Below are 21,095 nucleotides of genomic sequence, written 5' to 3' on the forward strand. Positions count from 1 at the left end.
TATGATCTCCAAAAGTGATGTGCTAGGCCAAACACAATTGCCGCAGTAAACTCCACACACTGCAAAAGCAGCCATAATCTACAGGAACTGTTACTGGAGGGGTTTATGAATGACAGTGGCAGGCTTTTAGATCCATGGCTTCAGCTCTCGTTGTGCATCCGTACAGTGCATTGAGTGCCATTTGAAATGTTTATGTGTATGAATACTCATTGTTCAAGGATTTAATGGGCTGGTTAGCCTTTTGATGCCATTTGCAATCATCTACAGTATGAATTGATTTGGCCGTTTAGTCACAGATAATGCGTCCCTTTGTCCTTACCCTTTCTTTTCCTCTCTCTCCATTGGTAGACGTTTTGGCCACTACGCGGAAACAGAACACCATAGTGGATTCTGCTTATGGTAAGTAAAAAAAAAAGTGTGCTTTTTCTGCCGGTTGTTCTAGTCGGAGTTTATTTCTGTGGTATATGACTCATGTTTGTCGCGTTATAATGATCAAAGGGCAGACATTGTGCTTCTCCGTTCAGCTGGGATCTTGCTTTTACGATCATCTCGCCTGTGTTCCCCCTCCGTTAATGCCGTTATTTTTCATGTTTTGTTGCCAGGCTCATAAGGTAAATTGCCTAAATGACAGATGTATTGTGCTCTATACAGTAGCTCTTGTGGCAAGGCAATCTTCGCACAGTCTCACATTGTACAGGATAATTCAATCTGCTCAACTTTCGCCTCTGAAATGCTTCACAAAATGTATTTGTGCTCTGCCGCACAAGATCGATACTAGCTATTACACCAAATGGCTGACCAGATTGTCACTGTTTTTTATATCTATCTTTTTTCCAGGGGGTGGGTGGTGCAGTCAGTCAGACTTACATGCAGGATGTCGCATTGGCGACATATAGAAACCAACCTACAACATTTAAATGACCCTTGCTAAATGTTTATTAATACCCTAGTGCATAATGTCACATAATTTGAGGCAAACAGAATGAATGTCTATGATTCATTTTAGGGGGGTGAAAGTCAGCAAATTGCAACAGACAGACAGACAGACAGCCTTTCTGGTGGCATGCGTATGTGTAAACATCTGGCTGTCATTGTGCCCCTTCTGCACCGTTGGCACATTCACGTCCAGGTTCACGAGGTCAGATGCTCTCAGCCCATTGTCCAAAACAACAGCCCCAACGTGACTTTCGGACAGGCCGTCAGCTTTGTGCGAACGAACGGGGGCCACCTAATTCCTCTTTCAGGAGTGGACCTCCAAGCCTGTCAGATTCCATGACTCACTGGCTCACAAAATGCTGGGCTCTCATATCTCTCTGACCAGGAGCAAAACAAACAAAAAAGCCACTGTATTGTGCAGTAGTCCACATTGCTCCAATGTCCAGCCAAGAAAACAATGGAAAACTCTAGTTCTGTGAACTCACTGCCATATATTTTCGTGATGAAAAACAGAGCAGTAATGTATGGTTTGTACGTTATTTATGTCCTCTAAATCAATAGCATTAGTCAACAAAAAGCAAGCTATTGAAATGGTCGGAGTTGTTTATAGCCATGTTAAATCCTAGCCTTACTGTAAAATAGCTTTTTAATCTCGTGGGAGGGAGGAAATAAGAGCAGTATATTCAAAAGAACAACAACAACAACAGAAGAAGAACAGAGAGCTCTTCATTCCGGAGTGTCATTAAGACGACATTAAATCCAGTAAGGAGGGGGGGAGGGGGGAATGTTTACAGTTTATTTCTGGCGTGCATTAGTGATGTTTGCAAGATCAAGCAGGCAAGTGTGAAAACGGTCTCTCTCCCTCTGTTCGATGTGGAACCGACGCCATTCACTCCCCCACGCGGAACGCCCCGTCTTCTACGTCTTCACAGCGAAGCTCGACGTGGAAGTGATCTGCAGGAAGTGATCCGCAGGCAGCTTGGCTCTACACAGTGAGAGCTGAGGCTTGATGAGCCTCCCCACTGATTAATTCAGTTTGTCTCTCTCGTGCCACCGCATCTCCCCTCTCCAGCAGTCCAAATGAGCTGAAATGAGTTTACTCACTTCAGGGTCTTTTTTTCTTCCTTTTTCTTTTCTTTGGGAGGTGGGGGGGGGGGGGTTGCTTAGGGGTGTAGGAAGAGGCTTTTTCCCTTTTCTTCTCACAGTAAGACAAAGCCATTCACATCTCTGAGCCGTAGAGCAATTATTTCCTCGCTGACAACCCACAACACCCACGTGGTGAAGGCAGCGAATGCCGCCCCAGTCGCAGCCGTGCGCCATCAGTCCCCATTGCAGGCTGCAGACAGAAGGGGAGCCAACTCCATTCTCTCCTTCTCCCCATTGTTTGTGCAAGCCACCCCACCGAGATTACTGTATGTGACAGAGAGAGAGAGAGAGAGAGAGAGAGAGAGAGAGAGAGAGAGAGAGATGCCTCAGTCGCTGGTTTTCTTGTGGGGTTTTCTGTTTTTTCCCCTTGATTTTTTTTCTTCTATTACAGCGGGAAGAACTGGGGAATCATAATAATACATGAGGCTAATAACATAGCCCTGCAGCTAGCGACCAGAGTGCCAGCTTCGGCCTTCCCGTGGTGGGTGGCTTTAATTTGCCTGGCACAGATGGCATGCTGACAGGATTTATTTAGCGTAAAACTTCCCGGCTAGAGGACTGAAAACAGGCGAATGGAATGAGTTTTTTTGTAATAGTTATTGTGGGCTGAAACCATTTGTATAGTGAAGCAGTGCTGCACAATGTCCATCATGGTGGTGAAGTGCCAAGCCCTATAGCAACGTGGCCCTAAAATAAACACTGTTTGGAGTGAGTTAAGAGGAAGAAAGTGAAAAATATGTTAGGGAAGTTCATTACAGTCCTGATCATTTGGACTTCTGCTAAGAACTAAGGCATATCAAATTGTGTTTTTGAAACCCATAACTGACATATATTTTCACCTGTGTGGTCTTCAGAGGGATTGAAAGTATACTTACTTACTTAAGTCGTTTTTGGTAGTCGCCAGCTGGCCAGGTGCTAAGCAAACCTGCCCAAGAACTGTCTGGATGGCCTGAAGAAAGGCATTCCTTTGTGTCTGCTCTGGTAAAAACATAAGAATACTTGGAAATGTGATGTTGATTTTGATGGCAATTATTGCCTATGACCATTCTCTTCCCTCGAAAATTGAGTTTTGTTACAGTGTTTTCTTGTATTCATGCATGTTTTAACTGTTATGTCAAGTGAGCCGCTGTGAATATTCCTGCTCTGTGTTTATTATTTAATGGCTATACTTTAACTTCAAAGTCCATATGAATTCAAAGGCAAAAAGACTGTCCAACTGAATTGTATCTGGAGTGGTTGCTAAGGCTGCTGCATAATATTTTCCTCCACAGCTTTGTGTTTGTCCAAACCAGAGGATTGATTCCTGTATATTGATTTAATACCAAATACTCCAGGAGTGGAGCTGCTGTATTAAGGTTTGTATGGGACTGTTCTTGCATATATATATTTCACTGACTGGTTCCTCTGTTGCCCCTTCCCCCTCCCTTCCCTTCCCAACACAATCGCAGGAAAGACCACCCCCACAACCGCCAGCACAACCAGTCAGGTGGCGGTGCTGCCCAAGGTGCCCGGTGACTCACAGAAAGGTACAGGTCCTGAGGGGCACCCTTCAGTGGGGAACCAGGGCTCACCTGACTCTGAGGCCATCAGTGTAGAGGGTAAGGAGGCTGGGGGAGCGGGGAGAGAGAGAGAGAGACTGCGTTTGAGTCTCGCCGTCTGCCCTCTCGCAGACCTTTCTAGATGACCTCTAGATGCCTAACTGCCCCCTGTCCCTTTTCTTGCGCTGTACTGGATTTGCACTGTCGAGCCTGGAGCTTGTACTGCCCACTTACTCTTGAGCTGAAAACTAACACTCTGCTTGTTTTGCCTGCAATGTTTGCCAGCAACACCAAGAGAGACTGAGAGACCCTGATGCTTAGCGTTTTCGCTTATTATTGAACCTTAGGCTGCTTAGAGGGAGTTTACACAGTTTTATTTCAGCGTGCCACAACATAACCGCCGATCCAATCCTATCTCCTCCACTGCAGAGATAATATCTTTAGCACATCCTCACACTGTGTCCAGATGTTTGTCCCCGGTCCGTTATCCCTAAATGACCTTCGGTGCGGATATTAAAAAAAAAATTGCCGATCACTTTTTTTTCCCCCTCTTTCTCTTGAGGAGTGTTTACGTATTCCTCCACCTCCTCCTCTGCGTTCCTCCACTCCTGTGCCAAGACTCCATAAATCTTGGTCAGAAGGGGTTCGCACCGCACCGAGCAGAGCTCCACCGCAGCCATGATGAGCCGCTCAGAAGCAAATGAAAGACGCCAGCTGCAAATAAATAACCGTGGTGCCCGGCAGCAGATGCCGAAGCCGAGTAATAGAAACTTTCTGCCGGCGCAATCTATTTCAGCAGGAGGCATTGTCGCCACTCATGCAATCAAAAGAAGAAGAAGGCCATCACACTGGTAGAGTGAGATGGGAGGGCGAGAAGGGGGTGGGGGGGGGGGCTTTTGCCAAAGCACTTTCCTCTTTGGAGCTTGTCGAATTTTGCCCAAAAACCTAGCGCACTCACAACGGCTTGCCTGGAAATGGGGCGACAGGCAGGGAGAAAAAGTAATCATGCCTCACAACAGCAGGGAAGGTTCACAGACAGAGATGCACGTTATTGTTTGTTGTGTAGTACCTGACAGCTGAGCACTTCTTCACGCCTGGATATCCACATCGGGCCATTCTCGAAGCTTGTAGCTAGTACATATTTGTATTTATGTTAATACAGGGATCCAGTGAGTGGAGTTGGTGCCTCTTGAGAAGGGACAGAATTAAGCCATTACATAAAGGCCCCAGTACATACTCGGATACATAGATCTGCCTGTTATGTGCAATTTCAGTAAGTGTGCATTCAAGGTTAAACGGTGTGTTTCCATTAAGGGTTTTCAACCACTTCACGGCACTATGAGTGCGGAGCTTAAACCTACACACAGTATTTTTGCAGATCGGACTGAACATAACGATGCACAGGATCACCCACAGAGTCCAGCCTTGGAGTGTTTTTTTCTTCCCACAGGTCAGAGCTACCTGCGCTCCTTAGTCCTCCCCCGACAGCTATTTTAAACACAGAAGCCTCTCAGGTCGTTGGCAAACTCAGGGTTGTCCCAGGAAGCGTGCGAACCGAGATAATTTATCTGGAGAGCAGAAGTAGACACGTTGATAATGGGAACGAGCAAGCGGGGCTCGAAAAACTCATTAAAAGACTGCGGGAAGACCAGCAAATGAACTCTGATTGAACTTTCCTACTTGAAGTCAGCTTCAGTCCTGTGGGGAGCCGCTGTGTTTTCGCTGGCGATTAATACCTCGGCGGAGTAGAGAAACGCTGGTTGGCTCTCAGACACTGCGTCATTTTTTTTTTCCTCCCCTTTAATCTCCCAAGAGAATGAGACAACAGGACATCAACATTACTCATCGTAGCTGTACGTACGGTGTTAACTGCGAGCACTAAAACAAATTGACAGTTGCACAACTAACGCAAGTGTTCTCGGTTTTTGCCAAGCGAATATTTGGGATTGACCATGGTGTAATTTGTAGTGAGTCATGTAATAGAGGAAATTAATTTGATGGCTCATCAGAGCCCTTAGGTGACGCATAGCTCATGGCGTTGTTTTTCTCAGATGTCACAGCCAGCGAGCCGTCACTTAGTCACAGCGCTTTTAACGGTGTTAATTTATTAAAGGTCAGCGAGACTAGATCATTTTTTCCCCCCAAGAAAAAAAATCACTGTCCAGCACCACCCTGGCACGTGGGAAATTTAATATGACCTCATGTTCTGTTTGTTCAAACTCAGAGGAAGAAGAAAAATGTGTTACCTCCTATTTCATTAAACTCTCTGCCTCTTAGGGAAAACTCACTCTTTTACAAAACTTTTTTGAGGCGATACCTCATCCTAGAATCACACTACTAAAAACTCCCACCCAGCAGGCTGTTGTATTTTGAATAATTCACACCGAGAGTAAAGGCCTACTCTCAAGAGTCCTGCGACTCAGTCCTCATAAAGTCGTCAACATCGTCCCCACAAAGTCAACAACTTGGTCCCCACAAGCAGGATAGTCCGTCAGTCAAGCCTGGGCTCACAGCGCACAGATCCACGTACACACAGACTGTCCTTCCCTAGTCCTCCCAGTCTCTCTACCCTCCTCCTCCTCCTCCTTTTTCTTCCCATGATGCCTGTGGATGCAGAGGAGTCTCCCTCTGCTTTAACTTGCCTGTTGTAGTTTTTCAAACTAATAAGCTGCCTCCCTTAGTTCAATCCTCCTTCTCTCCCCCCCTGTTTTTTCCACAAAGCTGTTCTTTCCTCCGTTTCGTTTCTGTAGCTTCTATGAGTGTTCTGCACGCGAGTGTTTTGGTTTGTTTAGTTTGTTTTTCCCCTCATAGATGTCTTCAAAAACCTGGTTCCAGGAGCACCAGATCTGGTCCTACTGAAACTGGTTCTGGCTGTTTACTTTTCCTCATGCATGATGAAGCCAGTCGGGGTTTTCTTTAACGAATGCTTGTGTTTATGGCTCTTTGGAAGGGAGCAGCTGTGTCTCTGAAGTTTTCCTCTTCCTCCAAAGTTGAATGTTGAATGTTCCCTTTATGTTTGTGTGTATAACATGCTGAGCAGTGTATATATGCATGAAATGTACATCTGGAAAGGAAAGGAAAAAGGATGGCGAACAAAATGTGTTAACAAATGCGGCATATGTGATATTGTGATATATGATGTTTTTCACAGTATGTCAACCTGCTTTCCCAGAGTCCAAAACAAGGTAGTTAATCACAGGCTAAATGACCATGTCTTGGCAGTGTAAAATAACAAACATGGACGAGCACGGATAGGAAAAACGCAGAGAGTGAAAGCCCACACCACATATTTCCATTTAGTCAGTGTGTCTTTCATGGGTATGCCTCAAAGAGATTTCAATTGACAGTCGTCTCAAGTGGAGGGAACTGTGTGCAGATTTGATTTAAAGAGAATCCATGATTAAATTCATTTGCTCCATTCACACACTCAGACATGCTCAATTACTAACTGCTGCGTCTGATAGTACACTGGCTGTGGTGATTTGAGTTGTCAAATTATTTCCCGGGGATTGACATTTTTAAGGTGAACTCACTCTCACGTCTGCTGTGCTCGGTGGTGGTGGTGGGAGAGGAGCGAAGGGGAGGAGACGTCCTCCGACGCTGAAGAGTTGGAGCGCGGAATATCTTTTGCCCAACTTCATTTGTTGATACCCCCCACTAACACCCCCACCCCTCCGTGCTCCCCCCCCCCCCCCCACACACACACCTCCCTCCTCATTGCTGAAAATAAATTCCGGGCATTAGTTGGGAGTTTAGCTTGCCTGACGTGCCGCAAGCAATTTGGTCTCACAGCTGCTGCACAATGGAATGAAGTACCCGCTAATGGGAGGTAGCTCTCTGTATAGCGCACAGTCTTTCAGACTCGGAGAAAGGGAACTAATTAAGGTATTCAGGAATGCCTTCATTTGCGACAAATGAACTCTATGACGAATGCCTCTAGTTTTAATGGGGGAGAAATCATCAGTTCTGACTGAATGACACAGTACAAAAAAAAAAGAAGGGTGAAAAACGTTCTCATCAATGAATCCAAATCTGGGGATCTTTGAGAGCTTGGTGTGCAGCCTCGGTGATGCATACATTAGCAAGCCTCAAGCATTCTACAGAAGTGAGCTAGTGTATTGGCTGTCAAGGTTGAGGCTATGCACAAACAGGTCCAGAATCGTACTATTCTCTGACTCTGTTCCTTGGTCATAGTCAGCATGCCTGAAATATCTGCCAATGCTTCACACACAGAAAAACACACACACCCACACACAGATACACACGTGCAAAGTAAGTTGTCGGCTTGTACTGTTTACAGGGGGGAAAGTCACACTTTCACACTTTTGTTTGGGGAAAAAATGCACACTACTCCTTAGCCTCTCGCTTAGCCTTTTTTGCATGGCCTGTCTCCAATTAGTTAGAGGCAGCAACCAACTCCAGGTTTTTGTGTTGCGTTTTCGCGGTGTTATGTAATGCAGAGTAGCATCTATTTTTAACCCCACGGATGCGATCAGTGTTTGGCAGGGCAGACGAGCGCCTTTAAAGCTCAGAGGAGGAGAGGAAAAGAGAGGAGAGGAGAGGAGAAGAGAGGAGAGACAGAGGCACGGGCGGAGGCGGAGGCGTACTGCCTCGCTACACAGCTGCTTCAGAGAGAGAGCCTTCAAGCCCAGCAGACTGACAGTCTGTCAGTCACAGCGTGGCTGCCTCGCCTCCCTCCTCTCGCTTTTTCTCTCTCTCTCTCTCTCTCTCTCTCTCTCCCTTTCTCTCTCCCTCCCTCTCTTTCTCTCTCTCTCTCTCTCTCCCTTTCTCTCTCCCTCTCTCTCTCTCCCTCTCTCTCTCCCTCCCTCTCTTTGTGAATGTCTGTTTGCACCTCCTTTCCTTTGTCACTGTCGCTCCCTCCTTCACTGTAGTGCCACTCTTGCTCTCTCCATATTTCTGTCCCTTTTTTTTACCTCACATGTGCGTCTTCTCTTGGTCTCTCTCTCTCTTTCTTTTGTTTCTTTCACTTCTGTTTTTCTCACTCGCTCACTCGTTTTTTTCCTGTTGTCTCGCTATGCCACCCTTTGTCTAACTTTCCTCTCTGTCTCACATTCACACTTCCATACTCTTTCCTCGCTGTCTCACACTCACACTTCCATACTCTTTTCTTGCTGTCTCACATTCACATTTCCATACTCCTTCCTCGCTGCCCCACATACACACTTCCATACTATTTTCTATCTCTCTTTTCTCCTGCTTCTTTCTTATCCTGCCTTTTTTTCAATCCTCTTGTGTTTCTCCAGAGCCCATCTGTTTGTTTACATTTTGGCATATCCATGCATGTCCAAATTGGTTTGTCCCTGTTATGTTCACACATTTAGACTATAATAAGAGACAAACAGCATGCTGAAAAAATATGTTATGTGACATTGTTAATGATTTCATTATATAATAATTCAGAGTATATAATAATGATGCCTATTTATTTTATCCTAAAATTTCATTTATTCAATATAATCAGGCACATGGGATGTTTGGCTAAGTAACTTGAAAATCACAGGACCCTAATTCATCCAATAAATTGAAACAGTCACAGACATTAAGCCCCCTTTTCCTACTCAATTCTTCACAGTGATCCATGGTAACACTGATTTCCCCCAGATCAGACAAATTTGGCCCCGTTGCGCTCACCATAAACAGGAACAAATTCGTCATCCGTGTCAGTGGGTATCTGTTTCACTGTGACCAAGGCACCATATGTCACCCACATGCACCAGTTAAGTAATTTACGAGAACCACAAACATATTTTGACAGGCTCTTCGCGGAGAGGGTATGATTTGTGGGCCTCCTGTCGGGCGCCCCTTCGCGTTGCCCCCTCAGACACCCGCCTTTGACATCCCATGTGTGAGTCCTCAGTTAGCCACCCCCACCTGTCACCCCCTCTCCTTCCCCCCTGTGGACAAGGTCTGGGGGGGCGGGGGGGGGGGGGGGGCTCACACAGAGGGCCCGGTGACTCACACATACTCAGGGCATCACAAAACATCCCGCTCACACCCAGTCAAGGGCTCTCCATGACTCACAAGAGGCCCCGCGCTAATACTCCTGACTAGCCTGTTTACCCCCAACCCCAACACAGTTCCTTCTCACTTTGGCTTGGGGGGGGGGGGGGCATTTATATGGGTACAACAGCGGCGCGCAGCTGCATTAGTTTACCGTGGTGTCTGAACCCTCAGGTATCGGCACATCTCTAATTAGCAAAACACAGAATGCTTGTGATGATCAACATGGCCGCCTTCCTGTCAGTGGGTAGACTAATGAGTTTGCAGAGAATGAAGAGAAGGTGAGCTATTAAAGATGCAGCACCATGGACATATGTATGATGGAGGGGGGAGGGGGGGTTTCAGGACTATTTTTGACAGGCATGTTATGACGTGATGCTGATGAATGAAATTCACTTATCATCATTAGTCTGTCATGATCAAAGGCAGCAAATTAATCTCATATTCAGGCATTCAGATGTGCATTCTTCCATTCGTCCATTCTTCCCTATGAGTGAACTCCGGGAGTATTTGAGGACTGTTGTAACACAAAAACATGATGCATAAAACATGATAATGTTTTCTCTGGGACAGTTTCCAGAACATGACTGATTGAGACTGTCTGTATTTTTAAGCGTGCCCTGTCCACCTGCAGCCATATCTGCTCCCTAAACCTGAAGTTATTAGTGTGATCTCCAAATGTGTTTCCATGACACCCCCTCCAAGGCTATGAAATAATAAAAAATGCTTCTAATTTCTCTGCTCACACCAAAAGATACGCTTCAGGTGGGCTACAAAACACCCACAGTAGCTCTGCGTTACTCAGACTCATTTCCATAGGAGCACTGAAGGCGATGTGAAAAGATGGAAAGTGCTGTGTTTTTGATGCAACCCCTCAGCACCCATTTGTATTGCGACGTGCCCAGGGAATAACTCTTTCCAGCAACTTTGTGACCCACATAAATCTCTCCATCAAATTGTTAGTCATTTTTGTTTTTCTCTCTGCAGCTTCAAGGGGGTAAAAAGTGCCTTGATTGATGTTCATTTTTCCCTACTTTTCCCTCTCTGCTTACATAAACAGTCGAAGAGAAAATAACAGTGAGAAACAAACGCACGCTCCATCCCACAGTTGGAAAACTAGTCAAGTACCGGGCACTGTGTAGGCTCTAATGTGTTTATATTGATGCCTGGAGATAGATTTGTTTTTGTGCGGCACGCACAGACTTATTATGGATTCGTAATTGTGTTTCTGCTTGCAGCGGCAGTAAAAGAATCCCTATTGCCCTCCCCCCAACCCACTGTATTCCACCCACATGGTGCTCTTTCAGTACCTATCTGCCTCGACTAAATATATCTCTCCTTAGCGGACGTCCTATTGGTTTAAACAGAATGTTCAACCTTTCGTCATTTCAAACCTTTTAGGGTCATTGCGAAACTATTCTTCGAGTTTAGATGACTGTTTCTCAACTGTACAGGTAGTATACATTTATTACGCTGGTTCATACTTCTGAAATTCATTAGCATCTCTACCAAAAGCACTCATTATCCATCATTACGATTACTATCTTTAACCATCGTAATTAACATTCACCTGTATAAAATAGTTAGTTATATATGTTAAAATGTATTCATATTGAAGGTACATTACATTGCAACATTACAATGCCTTGCAAGCATGAAATGGTTTACAGAATCCAGAAGTCAGTGTAGAGTTTGATGTAAAATAAGTGTAAACCCATTGAGCTTTAACTGGCATGTAGACAAGAGCCTTTTTCAGTCATTCTCCTCTCTTCCTTTCGTCATTTATTATAATCATCATTAGTGCACTTAGCAGCCCTCTAACCTGAACCGCCATTATGGGCAGAAATTACCCCATTTGGAACACCTGCAATTTTGTCCACCTTTACCAGCTAATTTATCTCCTCGAGACTGTCATGTTGGCAGGAGTGAGACCTGACACTACAGATGGTTGAGACACTTGCAAATTAGCCCTGATTGCAAGAGGTGCCATTTATCACATCTCTCCTCGGCGTGGGTACCATTAGGCAAATACGTTTGTTGTCTTTGCGATATTCCGAGGTCTCCTCCTTGGTTCGTTCTTTCCTCTTTCCCTTTTTCTCAGAATCCTTGCTACTCTGGCCTCGTTTCGGAGAAATTTCAGAATAACGTTTTTATTGTTCAAGGGTATACTTTTTTTTTCACAATCAAATGGGTATGTTGGCTTTGGCTAGTCCACTACATGCCAAATGCTCTTGCACCGAGAGTCACGCATGAGGAGCAGCACTTCTAAAAGGATGCCCTACTAGTGCCTCTGTTAATATTTAAACTCTGCGCTCAATTAGACGTTTATTACTCACATGGGAGCCCTTACCCTCTGCCACCCTCCTCAGTCAGAGGCGCCGGGGGCTTAGCGCTTGGCGAAAGGGATTTGTTGATTTATTAAGCCAAGAAGCTAATTGTCCACTTCAGACATCTCTGCCATTTAACTGCCCACATTGTTTGTGCGGAGCTGTGCTTAAGCATCCAGGGCCAGTGTCTATCGAAGGACTGCTATTAGGTAGAGCCTGCAGCCTGTCTACAGCACTAATTAAAGTGTGCTTAACATGTCCTGTCTTTTTTTTTGGTGTCTGTCTTCCTTGGCTACACTCATTGTTCTGTCCTCCCCTGTTCTCTTCTCCTCTCACTAGGTGTCCGACGCCCTCCTGAGGTGGAGAAGAGCAACCACAGCGTCCACTACACCCTGCTTATCGCTTGCGTGCTCGTGGCTTTCGTCTTGGGCGCTTTCCTCTCCGGCTTCCTGGTGTCCTGCTACTGCAACCACAATGTGGGCAAGACCAAGAGGCTGCCCAAGGACCCGGAGGTGTCCATTCCTCACGCGCTGTCTCTCCGCAGTCTGGCCAAGCTGAACGGTCTGCTGGAGAGCCAGAGCAAAGAGGACAAGCTCGACGTGCCTTCGCCCAAAGTTTACAACTCGTTCTTCAGCAACGGGAAAGAGCATCCCTCCCGTAGGCATCATGGCCATCATGGCATGGTGGACCTCATTCACCCTCACCACCACCACAGCTCGGAATTGTCTGGGCTGCCGACTCCTGATTCGACGCCGGAGCTGCCCATCAAAAGCATGAAAGCCTTCAAGAACCAATGGGAGAAGAATCAGAACTGCAACAACGCCAAGGAGCCCAAACCGCACAACATGCCCGGCTCCAGGCCCAGCTCAGGTCTCCACCAGCAGGTGTTCCCCTTCTCCCACGGCCTGTCCAACGGCCAAGCTCTGGGCGGGTCTATGCACCTGGAGGAGCGCAAGATCCACAACACCGAGCGAATGATGAGCCAGCCCTACCACGCCTACCCGCACAAGGTGGTTGACGTCACGTCCCTCGACGAGCTCCTGAAACACATCCACGAGATCAACGTGACCACGGGAGGCAAGTGCCCCACGGTCATGACCTCGTCCATGTCGGCCAACGCCGGCCAGATGGTGTTCGCCAACCGAGTCCAGCCACAGATCCCCGAGATGGAGACAGCCCCTTACTACAGCTCCTCCACGCTGCCGAGGGACAGCCTGACGCGCCGCATGGACGTCCCTCCGGACATGCCGCTGCCGCCGCCGTCACAGTCCACGCTGGAGCGCGTCTCCCGCCACCCGTCGCACCGGCACTCGCTGATCGCCGCCTCCAAGATGGCGGCCAACGGTGGTGGGATGGTGGCGCGCCAGCACAGCTTCAACCACCAGGGCGGGCGCCAGTTGCCCCCCATGCTCTCGCGGATGAACTCCGCCGGTAGCAGCGGCGGTTGTGAGGTCCGCCACCCGCTCATCCCCGGGAGCTACCTGACGCGCCAGCACAGCTACAGCGATCAGGCCGAGTGCCACCGGGCTGCCAACGTCCGCCGGACGGCGTCGCTCAAGCCCGACGTCCCCCCTAAGCCTCACTTCATCCCCGCCACCTCGCCCGTAAACCAGCAGGGGAAGTTCAACTACTGAGGTCAACCACGAGAGCTTGATAAAAAAAAAAACAGGACTGCACACCAGCATCTGTGTAGTTCTATGACTGGAAGTGGTGAACCTTACAGAGAAAGAATTAAACGACATGGAGATTTTCATTGGCAGTAAGGTATAATGCTGCCTCCACACTTGAACCTGACTTACTTTTCTCTGTCCATTGAATATATTTGTACCATATTGGTATTGCTCAGCTATTTGCTTATAGAAGGTGAAAAACTGGGGATGGCATCTGCCAGGAGACCACCTTGATTTTTTTAGGCTGCCACTGTCTTCATTGTGGCTGTAAATGCAATTATGAACAGGAAGGGGTTGGCATCACAACAAAACCCTTGGGACACCGAGGCTTTAGGACACTGAGGCTTTGGACCTTGAGGCTTTGGGACCCCGAAGCTTTGGACCCCATGTGGTGCTGCTGTTCTGTCTGCTTTTGCTTAACTATTCTGTTGGACGTAGAGTTGATGATCAGTGATTGTTTCCTATAATAACGTGTATATATATATATATATATATGCATGTGTGTGCGTGTGTGTATATACGTGTGTTCATATCTACACAGTATATGTATACATATACAGTTCATACACAGTATCCTGTGTATACTGTGGGGTAAAGCTTCTCAAAAGAAACACTTTATTTGCCTTATTTTGAGAACAATTAAACTGTTACATTTTTACAACTACCCAGCCCCCGCCTCGCTCCCATCCCCTCCTCTCAGTGTTGCACCAAACTGCCCACACAGGATATGAGCAATAACCACAAACTCCTTTGTAATGGCATGAAATTAAAAGTATGCCCAAAAGAGGAGGATTTAATTAGGTGAAAGCTTCATAATTTGAGAACATTGTATTCTGAATTTCGAGTAACATTTGGGCAGTGACCAAAAAAGTAGGCAAGGGAAGAACACTAATGTCCTTCTGTGGCCAAATGCAGTATTAAAAATATCCCTAACCAACGTGTGCTTGATATGTGTGCGTTACAAATGGTGGTTGGTTGTACAAGCAGAAGCTTTGCAAAAACAGGTATATTATCAAAGAAGTCAATGGAGCTCATACTCACAAGTATTACTCCCTTGTTTTAATTTAGTGAAGACTGCATCTCTTGCAATTAACTTTGTAGTCATTGGTTGTACATATAGGAATAATAACTAGCCGAATTTTAATTGTTTAATTGTGTAAATTGTGCCTTATTTAATATGGTATGTGCTCTGGGGGAGGGTGGGGTGACGAATGAAAGTTAAGATGCTACAGTTTGTGTTTTATCTTTTTTTTATTTTCAATTTTGATGTCAGTATACTGTATGCCACATGTACCATAGGTTTATATTTCTATCTAGGCCTTTTTGATATCCCCTGACTGTGTGAAGAGGTTTAAACAACTACCAGCTTAAGACTGCAGGATCTACCAGAATCCATTTTGCTCCACTTCTATGCTTTTCCTTCTCATTGAGTGGGCTGGTGATGCCTTTGCACGCTTTCACATTGTGTTCGCCAGATCTCAAATCTGCAGATTTCGTTAAGACACGCATTTTTACAGTAGTCTAGTAGAGCACCATTTCTGCACTCACCCCAGAGAGTTGTGTTTGTACATTTCTTCTTCTTTTTTTATTCCACTGCTCTTCAATAACAGCTGAGACTATTGATTGGGGAACCGACGCTGATCAAGGTGTTTCATTACATCTGGTTTTCAACACTGCCTGCAGTGGAACTCTATGTGATACTTGCTTCGTGCATCTCTCTCTTCTCTCTGTCTCTCTGTCTCTCTGTCTCTCTGTCTCTCTCTCTCTCTCTCTCTCTCTTTCTGTCTCTATCTCTCTCTCTCTCTCTCTCTCTCTCTCTCTCTCTCTCTAAGGGGACAATAGTGTCTCTTGGTTGTCTGCTCTTAGGAATACCTGTTGATGTGGTGCTCCACTATTGCACTTTCAGACCAATTATTGTCGCTCTCAATCGTACTCTTTACTAAAAAAAACGTTCTCAAGATTATCATGAAATGTGAAGAAAATTGTGTGTTTGTTACTGCTTGGATTACTGCAGTTGGCCTGCACTTGAATTCACTACCATCTGACTTCTCGTTCATATACTCATCAGGCGTGTAGATGGCCAGTCATAACACATGTGCATACAAAGTAATAAAACGATTTTGGGAAACAAATGGTTAAAGAAACGAGATCGAAGAGCAAAACAAACACCCACCCACTGACAGGAGTCATTTCAGGATGACCGTATACCAAGAAGTGGGCTTTGCCTAGTTGCTGAGATGAAGAGTAGCTTATTTGAACACAAATAGGGGGTTAAGGAAGGAAAGGGAATAGTCTTTGTCCACTTTAATTGCTATAACCATTGAGGTCTCTTGTTATTGCACAGTGTAAATAAAAATATCGTCATTTGGAACTTTCATTGAGTCAGTGTTGTTTTTAATTGATCTTAGATTCATGTATCGGGTTATTTGTTTGTTTAGTAATAGATGTTGTTTCTGACGCCAGCTGACTTTGTTGTTGTTGACTAATGTTTAATTTACATCAAATTGCCTCCTGTCATGGATTGGTGGAATACCCATTGCATGGCCATTCATCTCAAGTAGGTTTGAAGTTGGTCAGATGGTGAACATTATTTCACCAGTACATGGTTACACACGCAATTCCGTTTTGCAAGGAGCTCTGTCAAATACTAACAGTCATTTTACAGGCATCTGTTTCAATAACCATTGCCAATAGAATAAGACATAAAAGCTTAGTGTATCCTACTCTGCATTTAACACATTTTAAAATCATTTTCAAATGTCTAAATGAGGTGCCAGGGTTTAGTGGCTTAGCCCCTGCTGGTCAAATGTTGGGGTTCATTGTGCCGGCAAAGCATATTTCCCCAAAGGCTTTCATTCAAAAGCTGTCATTTTCAAACTGGCAGTTAAATGTCAGTTTATTTTATATTACACTGTTTGTATTATAGTGTCTACAGCCAACATTTTGTCGTTTTTGTATGCAAGTAAAAAGTGTTTACCCCTAAAGTGTTATACAAACCAGCCGTATGACATACTCAGAATTGTCATCTAACATGTACGGCTCAGGTGATTGGCGCCTAGTGTTTTGCCCTGGCGCTAAGCGCGCATTGAAGTGAGGATGGCAGCACTAATATTTGCTTATTACCCGAGCCAAATGTCCTAGCTGAGCACCTGCTATTGAGATGAATAGGTATGCTAATCAATCACTCCAGGTCCGCGTCACATAACCATGGTCTAAACCAGGCTAAGCTAGATTCACTTAACTAGATTCATATCAGGACTACTAAAACAATAACATGATGTTTGTTTTTATTTTGACTTTCACTCCTTTAGGCAGGGGAGACACATAAGGTGAAAATGGTTGCAGCTATTAGTCACACTAATGAGGGTGCATGTATGTCTTAAGTAAGTACATATGTGTGTGTGTGTGTGTGTGCCTGGGGATGGGGATGTGTGTGTTATGATATGATATCCGCTTACCCTAATTGATCTAGAATTTGTTATTCTCTTCTTACTGCTTCATGGGTCCTCACCAATCAGGCTATGACCCCACGGATCACCCGGGGCAAACGTGTCACGGACGAGAGAGGGAGAGGGAGTTACTGGCGCTCTGCCTGTGATTGACAGGAAATATATTTTCCAATTACTTAGTTTGCTCTTGCATCTCCCATAATCTGTTTTGACCAGACCTCAGAGAGCATGAATCACCTGCCAAAACAGGGTTTATATTCTGTCAGCCTCTCTCTGTCTCTCTCTCTCTGTCTCTCTCTCTCTCTCTCCCACTGTCACTTCATCCTTTGCTCAAACCCAGCTCTTAACATGCTCACAGCACCCCCCTTAAAACGTCTCTTTTTTAACACCTGTGCAACAGCACAAGTCCACTGACGTTGTGCATCACAATGCATTATATCTGGACTTGGGAAAATGGGAGGATTGGAATAAGGAATCAGTCCTCTTTTAACACAATCATGTCTAGGAGAATAATATATATTTGCATGTGTTAAGTCAGATGTTTAGTTGTGATGATGTTATTCATGCACTCCCTTTTGTTTTGGTTTCTTCTCATTAACGTTTTCTTCCCACCCTCTCACATACCTCTCTCAAGAGATTTTAGTGACAACCCAGGAAAGATGTTTTTGCAAAGACTTGTAGTGTGATAGACCTTTCTGTGAAAAAAATATGGAAGCACAGTTGAGCTGTTTATAAATAGTACATATATGTGCTACTGTCATATGACATGATGCTTTCACAATGCTTACATATGGAATACAGTTTAGCAAAGACAACCATAGTGCTTAATCATTTCTGACAGGTCTCCTGCTGTGCTTTCCATGTCACCTGACAGGGTTTCTTGCATTTACAAGTGTGTTTTCAGTGCTGATATGACTCTTAGGTTCAGTAGGGATGAGTTAACCACAGCCATTCGTGTGTGGAGTGTATGTGATATGTTCAAACCAAGTAAAATTCTCACACCACAAACACTCTTTATTGGGTTCATATTCTCCAACCTATTCTCTGCCTACATGTATGTGATGAACTTTATGAAATGAACAGCATCATCATTAGTAGATATCACGCACACATAATTTATAGTATAGCTGCCAGAAAGGCCAATGGCTACTGTATCACCCCTGACCTCGATAAGCAAATAGCATTCAGTGAGAACATTGGGGGGGTTTTCAGCTGTGGATAATTATTTAGTACTTTATTTGAATGTATCACAGCATATGAAGGTAGTAGGTCAGGTAATTAGCCACACAAATTAAATAACAAAGGCATTTTCATCGGGTCATCTTGTGCTCTATAGTTTAAAGGCTTATGAACCCATGTGTTTCAGATTTCAGGCTCTTTTTTCCATTTCAGGCTCATAACGAATATCGTATTGTTCCTTCATTGTTGCTGTTTTTAAATTAGGTTTCCTTTTTCTGCTTTTTGGCCTCTGCCTTACAAAATCAGCATTTCTATATTTTGCTCATCACTAAATTGTAGGGCAATCATTTGCAAATGCGTAAGGCATTCAAAAAAGACTCCCACATACTGGAATTCCAGAATGTGTGTGTTTTTTTTAGGTAGACCTAGAGCCAAAACCAAGTTGAATTTGAATCATCATTGTGGAGAAATACATTGACTGTCTGCCTAGTATGCGTTACTGGACTCTCTCCCAAAGAGAAAACTTTGCAGGCCAGTAGGCCACAAACCACACAGCATTTGAATGCTTTTAAGTGGGTAATAAACCTCAAAGGAAACACATGGCTCCACTAATATAAGATGTAAGCGGCGTGTTGACCCCCTTCTCCACGAGTGTACTGCACTCTCTCAGTAGTTAAGTGTCGTGTTGCCGTATCAGTCCTGAGCCGAGCGGCAGTGAGAACAACTGCATATGCCCCAATTTAATGTCTTCATTAAAGATGATCCTACCAGGGCTCCTAATATGAATTTAATGTGGTGTTTTTAGGCTTTGATCTGTTCCGTGCTGTGCACTGTTGGATGGATCTCATCTTCCCAGACGTTGTCACACTGACCTTTCCCGCCTGCTCGTAATGTATCATTCCTCCCACATTAAAAGGACTTAACAAGTGCCAAATTACGATTTAAGCGTTCCTGGAACCAACTAATACTCGCGGGTAGCCACTCCCAACTCTGCATAACTGTGTGTGTGGGTGTGTGTGGGTGTGTGTGTGTGTGTGTGTGTGTGTGTGTGTGTGTGTGTGTGTGTGTGTTATGCCTTCTCTCTGTTTACTTGTCAGCATTTACTGGGTCCCCATGAGTGTGAGGACCCACCCATACACCTGCCTTTTTAACTGATGCAGCATCTGGCACTGTGCACTACTACTACTACTACTACTACTAATACTAATACTACCACTACTACTACTAATACTACCACCACCACTACTACTACTACCGCTACTACTACTACTGCTACTACTACTACTGCTACTGCTACTGCTACTACTACTACTACTACTACTACTACTACTACTACTACTACTGCTGCTGCTATTACTACTACTACTACTGCTACTGCTACTGCTACTACTACTACTACTACTATTAATACTAACACTACTACTACTAATACTACCACTACTACTTCTTCTTCTACTACTACTACTACTACTACTACTACTACTACTAATAATAATAATACTAATAATAATGATAATAATAATAATAATAATAATAATAGTTACAAGCATAAAAATATAATTCAGCTACTGATACAGCCACAGTTTTGTGAATGTACACGGTACATTGTACACGGTACACGGCATTGAAGTTACAAGATAAGTTCCGAAGGCAGTGAGTTTGGGCTTTGTCTAGAGCGAGAGCGAGAGAGAGTGTCCAGTGTACTCGGTGTGTTTTACCACTCCCACTCCCACTGCCACTGAAATGATGCAGCTTCGCAGGCTTTTGACAGTGGGCTGGTCCTCGCTGCGCTCCAGTAAGCTCTGAGGTCAGCAGATAGCTATGCAGCACGGCTGGCATCTCTGCTATGAGTGGCACCCCTGGAACGTGGCGAAACCCCTCCCGATTAGAGCAGAACTGCGGGGGGGGGGGGGGGGGGGGGGGGCTGGGATAGTGGTAGGGTCAACAGAAGCGACGGATGACCGGTTCTGTCCAGTTTTTTGGGGGGGGGGAGGGAGGGGGCGGGAGTGTGGAGCGGCAGGCGATGGGGGGCGGGGGCAACAGAGGCTCTTTACTCAGCACTTTTGACACTTTCACCCGGAGACAAGGAGACACCTGCCGCTGCCTGTCTCACACTCGTCCTCCGCCCACCACACACTCTCACTCAGGCCCCCTCTTAACCCCCCCCCCCAATCTCTCTCCGCCCAACTGGCTGCAAGAGAGCCTGCCTGTCCCAACCTGCTCACCATGCACCTGTCCTGGCTGGCATTAGTACACATAACGCCCCAATTAACCTGCCAACCACAGGCCCAGTACACGCCAGGACTTTGTGAGCCATTTGGAATTTGCCCAGCCCCAGGCCAGTTCAAACCGCCTACAACCAGTCCTCAAGGATACCAGTCATACTGTATGCAACAAGGTAATGGGCCATAGCTTTCCACCTTTGCGCCTATATTTAGGACAGCCTTGGTTCCACCCTCGATTCTAATTCCGAATGAGCGATTTCACATGCAAATGAAAAGTTTAGGTTGTCAATGCTTGGAAGTTTTTTAGTCGGAGATGCGTGGGCGTGGGTTTGGTGTGCAAAACCTCATCTGTGCAGGTTTTTACCGTGGGTTTGTTTTTCCTCCAGTGCCCATTAAACTCTCGTCTCATGCAAGTGGAACATGAACAAAGAGGGCGATCTGAAGAAATGAGAGTTGGCAGGTTGAGTGTTCCCATCATGGGCTGTTAGTGGCTGTCACTGCAGCCGGTCTCCTCAAACTCCCTCAGCTGTGGGCACACTTAACAATTAAGCAGAGAGACAAAAACCCACTCTAATCTTACTTACCCACCCCTTATCTAAAAAGT

General features: G+C 45.4%; 1 protein-coding gene across 3 annotated transcripts in view; it reads left to right on the forward strand.

The window, feature by feature from the left end:
• Positions 1-16,013, forward strand: part of sema6e (sema domain, transmembrane domain (TM), and cytoplasmic domain, (semaphorin) 6E) — a 96,294-nt gene extending 80,281 nt beyond the window's left edge. The window contains exons 18-20 of one of the 3 annotated variants that reach the window (XM_031577044.2): positions 349-399; positions 3,531-3,680; positions 12,308-16,013. In XM_031577044.2, coding sequence (XP_031432904.1) covers positions 349-399; positions 3,531-3,680; positions 12,308-13,602 — 1,496 coding nt within the window. In that variant the 3' untranslated portion in view covers positions 13,603-16,013. The remainder of the gene's footprint in view (positions 1-348; positions 400-3,530; positions 3,681-12,307) is intronic. The other 2 variants (XM_031577045.2, XM_031577046.2) reach the window with 2 other exon arrangements.
• Positions 16,014-21,095: the final 5,082 nt, after the last annotated feature.

The sequence above is a fragment of the Clupea harengus genome, chromosome 11 (genome assembly GCF_900700415.2).
Source record: "Clupea harengus chromosome 11, Ch_v2.0.2, whole genome shotgun sequence".
Classification (NCBI taxonomy): Eukaryota; Metazoa; Chordata; class Actinopteri; order Clupeiformes; family Clupeidae; genus Clupea; species Clupea harengus.